Below are 8,539 nucleotides of genomic sequence, written 5' to 3'. Positions count from 1 at the left end.
TTCTGTAGAGAAATATATCTCAGGTTTATTAACCTCTTAGATTTCTTCAAATGCCGTTCAGTAGTTATAAAACAGTATGTACACATTGCTTTAAGTCACACAATCCACGTTCTGAAGTGCATCCTCTCGTCTTTGTTAAACCATTGCAATAAAAGAAAAGACAATCACAATAGTGTAACAGCAGGGAATATTAAAACCTGCCAAACAGGTACTCTGTATCTACTTTACATACCCTGGGGACATGGAAAGGAAAACTCTTTTTGATTTCCAAGACTAAATTGCAAGGACTTATAAATATTTTTGTATTTCAGGTCCTTGAATTATCTCAAATCTGCACTGCAACTCTTGAGAACCTTGATAAATACTGCCTGATCTCTCTGTGTGCAAAAACAGCGTAACCTTAATCTAGTTTAAGAGATGCAAGAACACGTTGTGAGGCACTACTCTTCACTCTCCTTGCCTTTGTTTCTGCATCGCTCCACATTCATGAAACCTCAAACGACTTGCTTGTGAATGATACAGTGTGAAAAAGTCACTGGCAAGAGAACCAGAAAATATTTAACCTTTGTACGGGTCTAATCATCACACCGCCGCAGGGCTAAAAAACAACACCACAGGAGTTGCTGATAAGCCCTGCTCCCCCGCTGCAGTCCCATGATAGAAAAAGGTCTGAACAAGAAAAACAGTTTAGCAGATTGGACCGGGAGGCAAAGCCAGAGGAATTTTAATATTTGTGAGCGGCGGGAGAGGAGTTGAGATAAGGGCAGGATGAAAAATAGATGAGGAAAAGGAGTGAAAAGTGTGGGAGGGAGATACAGACGGCAAAGGATGAAAGGAAAAGGGAAGGATGGGAAAGGAGAGACAGGGATTTTGGATGAGAGCTTTGGTTATCAAAAAAAGAAGAAGCTACAGAAGATAGGGGTACATTATTATTTGAGGTCAACTCTGCAAGTTTATTGCTATTTAATGCCTTCCTATCAAAACAATGGGAACAAAAAAATAACATCTGAACATCTCTCATTATAAATAGAGCTATTTTCAACATCACTTTCAGCGTCACACAAAGGCCCTTTCATGTCTTCATGTACAGTATTTACAGTTAATATAACACAAACAGCAATCAGGGAACTGAACACAGTGTTTGTGGGTAAAGTAACCCAATAAAAAGCTGTGTCTTACAGCTGGAAGCCCGTTTCACAGAATGACACCTTCAGGTCAGGTGCGCGTCTATAACAACCACCAAAAAAAAAAAAAAAAAACGAATAATAAATACAATGTTTACAATAAATACAACATTAATAAGTAGAACAATTGTTTGCACATTTCCCAATACACAAACCGGTAGTCACACAGCCAACCAGTGGCTTCACTGGAAACCAGCTAAGACCAATTGAGACCTATGTGAACCAGCAGGCAGGTCTAAATCTTCTTTAAATAGAGGGTAAGGCTATGTCCACTATATATATTTGCATTTAACAAGCAGGTTTTTCCTCATCTGGATCATCCTGCTGCATAAAATCTATGGTTGTATTTTTTGGTAACACTTAAGCATTATATTGAGTAGTTGCTAAGTTAACTCTTATTATTATCTGAGCATTACGTAACCTTTTTGCCCCCCCCCTCAAGGGAAGCGGTACATGAAAGAACAAGTGATGGTCAGGTAATCATGAAGTAATGAGCGTCTAACTACTTAGTAAGTACTCAGTTTAATGTATTGCTTTGCTTGGGGAGTAACTAATGATTAAATAATGAGCGATTAATGAGTCGTTACTAGTTTTGTTCCCCTTTTGGCTGATTCTGAGTTAATCAGTAACCACTAAAGGCCAACACAGGTCTACACAGATATATATGAAGTATTTATAATCTAATGATCAACTCCTTGATTATTAATGATTAATTAATTATCTGGTCATTCCTTAGCAACTACTCACAATTTTGTGTAGCATATCGTATAATGTTACCCTTTTTTTTTTGTATAAATAAAGCAAATTCCCAAAAACTAGCTGACACCTGGGGCTTTTGCGGGCCACTCCCATGAGGCAGTTGCCCAGTTTGCCTCCACCTTCAACGTCTCACTTTGGAAAATCATCCCACAAAAGGACAAATGCTTTGGAATATTAACTTTTTCAGGCTTAACGCTACATAACTCACAGTGCTAGCTTATACAACAGTTCTTTTTTTTCCCCTTCTTCTTTTCATATAAATAAATAATTTATCTTCACAGTCACTTAAATGGTTTCAGCGTCAAAAATAAAACAGGTAGATTACATGCTAGCAGCTTGAACACCTGAGCTCAGCCGGTCACCCACAGAGAGTGAGGAGTGAGCTGCTACAGTCGTCTTCACTTTAATCTCTTTATCTCTGCGTCATCAGTCCACAGGAACACAACCCAAACCTCCTCCAACTCAATGTCTGCTTTGTGTTGAACAGTTTCATTTACACACAAAATGAAATGTACTTCACATGTATTTAACTGCCATGTATATGAATGAATCCCTGGTTTGGATTGTCATGCAGACACACACACACGACACATTTAGCCCTGGGATTTTACAAGGTTAACATCACAAGTGTGAATCAGTGTGAAGACGTGCTGTGGAATGTTTGTTGTCCGTTAAATTTCATCAAGTTATTGTGCTGTGAGTGTTTTCAATAATCAAGTGTCAATCATAAAGGTGGGATATGGGATTCTAATCCAATACACGTCTTTTTGTCTAATAGAGCAAATATCTCATCACCTTTCCTGACTCGCAAACGAGCTAACGTTAGTTACATAACTTGCTTCATGGTATTGGATTTCTCCAGAATCTCATACCCTACCTTACACCCTGGGAAAGCTGCAAAGGTTTACAAATACAAGTGTGAAACACAACAGTAGCATGATATTTTTGGGAAATACTTGCTTCTCTTGGAGAGAGCAGAAATCAATTCCACTCTCATATCCGTCCGTTATATATGAAGCCACAGCCGAGAGGTGGTTAGCAGAGGAAACAGCGAGCCTAGCGCTGTTCCAAAAGGTTAAAATTATGGCCCAAAAGCTCACGAAAAAGTACAATAGATATAGTTTGTTAGAGCTGTACAATTTCTTAAGTGTAAAATCATCAAGATTTTCTGAAGATTACTTTGGTAACTTGGTCATTAAACACTTTGGTGTTTGTACCTGTAGGAAGATTTGAAAACTCTGGACAGAGCCAGGCTAACTAATTCCGTTTCCACGTTTTATGCTAAGCTAAACTGTCTCCTGACTATAGTATCATATATAACATATTTAAGACAGAGTGTTGTCAATCTTCTCATCCAAGTCTTTGCAAGAATACAAGTGTATTTCCCAAAATGTTGAAATATTCCTTAAAGCTAGGCCAGGATTTCTGTAGCCTCAGGTTTAAATTAGCCCACGTTAGAGAAAATGCAACTGTGATGAGTCTATTTGTACTGTCATCATGAGCAAAGGTTACCACAGGTTTTAGTTTTTGTTTGTACAGGAAACAGGGGTACCAAACCTGAAAAGAATTTAGGAAGCTGCACACAGTCGCTGCAATAACTGTTGTTCATCAAGAAATAGTTCCAGAAACATAACTCCCCCCCCTGAAACCACAAACTTTGGTTTATACACTTCTATTTGTGTACAGATCTACGGAAGCCCTAACAACTCATCCTTTCAAAAAATGTTACACTATATTTTGCCGTGATAACAAGATAATTATCGAGATCTTCATATAACGAATGTTGTTTTCTCGTGATAATGGATAATTTCTCGTGATCTCGAGATGACGACACAGTGTTTAACACAGTGTTTTAATGGTAATTTCAGTAGGAATATCAGTGTCACTGCTTAGCTCTTTGTAACTTGTTTTTGAAAGTGCTCTACAAATAAGGATTATTATTATTATTAGCTCAATTGGTAGAGCACAGGACTCATACCCTTGGAATGGTAGATTTGATCCTCATGGAAGACCAACTTTTTTTTCCTTTTTAATCTTTTTCACAACCCTCTTCTTATGAAGTTCTCATGAAGCCGGTTTCACATTTACTGACAGCTATTTCAGAACCTTTGAAATAGCTGTCGGGAATTGTGTGATTGGATCCCACTGAATCTCTTCATAACAAAGAGGATAATAAAAAACAAGAAAGAAAAAAAAAAAAAGTTGCTGAGAGCGGAAGTCTACACTCTACCAATTGAGCTAATCAGTGACACTAACAATTACTTGGAAATTATCGTAAAGAAACGCACCTGCCGACACACCTGTTCAGCTATGGTTTGTTATTTCTAGATCACAAGAAAATTATCCTGTTATCAAAGGAAAATGGAGTAAAAAATTTTTTTGAATCGATGGCCGCTAAGGGCTTCCGTACAGATCAAACAAAGAAGTGTAGGGAGTCAGGCTAGCTGCTTCCAGTCTTCATGCTAAGCTAAGCTAACTGCCTAGCTTCATATTTAGCAGGCATGACAGGTATCAATCTTCTCAGCTAACTCTCAGCAAGAAAGTGAATACGTACATTTCCCAAAATGTCAAACTATTTCTTAAAAACAACAGCTCAATTATATAAGAGCAGAAGAACACATAAATGAACAGCTGATTTACTTATAAATAAAAGACATTGACTCATGACTAAGAACCGAAACAGTCCAGAGCCTCTGAAAGAAAGAGTTTGGTCAGTATGTTATCAAACTCATTCTCTGTAATAAGAGAGCGTGTGCAGAGAATATGTAGTCATTCCCTCATTAAACCTGTGACCATACCTGCTACTGAAAACTATACGCATTAAACTACTTTTATGTTAGAGTAAACCCAAATTGCATTGTGTGCTCAGACATACAATAACACAGAGGAAAATAAATAAAAAAAGCACAGTGTCACTTCCAACCAAGACTTCTGACATTAGTCCAACATGTTGCAACGTCTTCCAGCTTGGTCATCTCTTTGTGTCTTGACATTGCGAAGGAGCTGGTGTCACAACGAGCTCCCGTAACAGTGAGGAAATATTTAGTGGAGATGCAAACTGAAAGCCGTTCACAATAAACAGTGTCTGTGCACTTCAGGGTCATCTGATGTGTGCAGCTCATCCCTCAACGCAAACTGCAGTGTTTTCAAGAACCAAAGAAATCCCAAAAAATAAATAAAATCTCTATAATATTAAAAAAAAAACAACAAATTAAATGTCAAATATATATAAATTAGTATTGCATAAAATAAATATTTTCACTCTAATTTTAAACACATTGCCTTGGTCAAGAGGTAGGCCAGGAAGACACCCATCTTCACATCAGTAGTAATATTCACTTAAAGGACCATACTAGTGTTTTTGCGAGATTTAGCCTCTTAATTTTTGCCTATTTTATATCACTGTGGACTATTCTATTTTCACTTTTCAGCCAGCTACTGGTTTCAGTTAATGTAGGGTATATCAATCAGTGACCTGATTAATTTCTTTTTACAGAACTGAGTTATTATCAGTTAAAAAATTCATAAATGCAAAAAGCTATTATTACTTCATTAATTGTATTTGCATTCAATTGTGCATCAATAAACTAAAAATATAATTTAAAAGATGATTTATTAGCCAATTAATATTTATATTTCCTTATGTGTTTAAATGTTGAATTATTAATTGATAATAAAATGGAATAGCATATATTATTTTAAAAATACTTTAAAATAAGTAGAGTTTTTGTTTTAAAATCTAGAAAACTGCAGCATTGTTTGCAAAAATAGTCAGTAGCAAGGCAAAGTTTTTATGATTTGTACTGAATGGGCAAAAACATGCAAAATCACTGATATGGTTGTTTAAGTTTCACTCAGAACAGTGACTCTGGTCCGTTTGCTGGTAGTTGAACTGACTCACAGACAGCTCAGCACAGACGGAGGCACAATCTGTCACAATCAAAGGCCGTCTCATCTCCAAAGAACCCTCTCAAACCAACTGCTGTTCCATAACAAGGCCTAACTAAATCATATTTCTTTAAAAAAGACCTTCACCGTTAACTTTTAAAAGCTTTTGGATGTTTCACTCTTTGGAAAAATAAATGGAAATTGACAGGCAAACTAAATAAAAAAAAAACTAAAGAGTAACCTGTGTAGCAGCGCTGATTTGGAAAAAGCAGGTGGGAATGTGAGTTTTCTATTAATGTCTGACCAGGAATCACTTAAAAAGGTCTGTGCACATAAATAACAGCCCCCACCCCACAACTTGCAAATCGTTTCAGTATTTTGTACAGGTTTTGAGATATCTGCAAATACACGAAAAGGGCCGAAATGGCCTAGCTGACATCAGCTGACGTTGGCTTTCATGCAGGGCTGAACGATTTTCAAAAATCTAATAAGCGATTATATATTTGCAATGCTGGAGGGAATGATAATTTACATAATTATTGTCATTTTAATTTAAAAAATATAGAATATATATAAAAATATATAAATTATGGTGTGATTTTTGCATGGATCTGTCCCAAACAAAGATTTTTGTTTAAGTCTGTAGAGTAAGATGTAAGATAGGCCAGGACATCCTGCAGCACGACGATATTTAATTTAAAATGGTATTTGACACATGTATCACCTTTAACAAAATTGCGATTTCAAAATTGCATTAGGCCTTATTGCGATTTAGAAAAGATTTTCATTAATTGTTCAGCCCTACTTTCATGGGTACAGCTGTGGATCTGGACTCGCTGAAAGCATAAATCTCAGAGGCAGATATCCCAAAACCATCTGCAAGGCTAGATTCCACTGGAGGTAACTAAAATGTCTATTTGTAATCTGGGTGGACTGATCCTTTAAGAGCACACATACACAACCCCGTCTCATACTCACTAGTGTTCCCTGTGCCTCGGCCATCTTTGTAGTTGATCTTTGTCAGTGTTCGGAGGGGAACATGCAGGAGGGACGTCAACAGAATAGTTCAGGAGACAACAAGCACACAGGAAACAGGAAGTAGTGCGAGTGTGCGGTATGTGAGCGATTGCACAGGTAGTTTAGTCGCCCCGCAGGGACTTCAGTTAGATGGTGCTTTCAGTGTGAGCGTGAGTGATGGTGTGAACGTGTGGGTGGGGGTGCGCCTGGGTGTGGCTGGGCCGGCGGGGGCCCACGCAGTTCTGCTGCTCACTGAGCAGAGTGGTGGTCTCTCCCGGCCCGTTCTCCAGGCCAGCAGAGGACGGGGACTGCTGAGACTTGGAGGAGGTCATAGTTTGGTGGGGGTTGAAGGTGCACGTCGCTGTACTCACGGAGGACGGAGAGGTTTGGGAGAGTGGGGTGTGGTTGCTCGGAGGGGGAGGGGCTTGGGGCAGAGATTGGCTCGGTCTGCGGCTGGAGGAGGTGGCTTGGGGCAGAGCGGCGCGGTTGCTCGGTGAAAGCTGAGTTTTAGCCGGCTGGCGCTTTGCAGGAGGCGTGGCCAGCGGCACTGGAGCACGGATCCCCGGAGGCGACACAGGAGGCAAGGAGACGGATGTGTCCAGGCGAGTGCGACTGCCCTCTGGAGACTGCGGCGTGCTGTCTAGCCTGGACGCCAGGAGACCGTTCTGGTACTGAGCACGAGTAATCTGAGTAGAACAAAACAACACTGATGAGACATACAGTGACGGTAAATGAGAGTTTTATCAGTCCTAGCAGAACCGCGGCCTCCCACCCACTGCTTCAATGAGGCTGATTGGTCTATCTCGCTGTCAATCAACACATCGATTACCCTGCTCCCCATGAACAAGCTTTTATTAATTGGTTATGATGCCTTAGTGTTCAAATTCTAGGTGTTGATCTTTAACCCCTATGTTGTGAGCTCTTAGTTTCACTAAAACCCTCACAGATTACACTGGTTAGTTGCGTAACCATTATGAGCTCCTCACAATTCTGATAAAATGCATTTTGTAACTTTCCTTCCCTAGGTGATTACAAATTCTAAATACTTACATAATCAATTTTAGAGCACATTATATACATTAAACTAGTTCTGGTTATTCTGAAAGAGAAAATGTGCAATACATTCATTCTTAAAGCTAATAAGAGACTGGGAAATAAAACTGAAAGTAGAAATTGGGAGTAACAGCGTCAATGTTGATGGTCACACATTATTGAATTCTTACCAGCGAGCCGCATATCAACATTATTACCACATCTTTTTTAATTTATTTACGGTAAGGTAGGCAAGACCTGTCCGTTTTATCTCATACAGCCGCAAAAATCCTTTTACATGCTTATACAACAAATATAATTCATTACTGCAATGCAAATATGCATATGTGAGCTCTCATAGTTGTGTATGGTGAAAGTGTGCAGAGACTCTGACAGTTCTGAAGTTGAAGATACTACGCAGCTTCGTTGAACGCTCATTCGAAAAAGTAAGGATGGCAGATGGATAAGAGATGTAACCAATACTTAACCAATAATTTACATAATTTCAATAATTTCCTGAAAACCCCCCAATAATTTCACTGTATATAAAGTAGTGAAACTAGTGAAACTAGCGGACTGTATTATAATTAAAATAATTTAACTGTATATAATGTAGTTAAAATAATTTACCTGTATATAATGTAGTTAAAATAATTTAA

At 38.6% G+C, this 8,539-nt stretch overlaps 1 protein-coding gene across 2 annotated transcripts in view; it reads right to left on the bottom strand.

The window, feature by feature from the left end:
• LOC123981640 (metal transporter CNNM4) overlaps positions 1 to 8,539 on the bottom strand; it is a 39,553-nt gene continuing 31,014 nt past the window's right edge. For both annotated transcript variants that reach the window (XM_046066641.1, XM_046066640.1), the window contains one exon: positions 1 to 7,534. In XM_046066641.1, the coding sequence (XP_045922597.1) occupies positions 6,995 to 7,534 (540 nt within the window). In that variant the 3' untranslated portion in view covers positions 1 to 6,994. The remainder of the gene's footprint in view (positions 7,535 to 8,539) is intronic.

This window comes from Micropterus dolomieu, linkage group LG13 (genome assembly GCF_021292245.1).
Source record: "Micropterus dolomieu isolate WLL.071019.BEF.003 ecotype Adirondacks linkage group LG13, ASM2129224v1, whole genome shotgun sequence".
NCBI classification, from domain to species: Eukaryota; Metazoa; Chordata; class Actinopteri; order Centrarchiformes; family Centrarchidae; genus Micropterus; species Micropterus dolomieu.
This window is presented reverse-complemented; position numbering and strand designations above follow the sequence as displayed.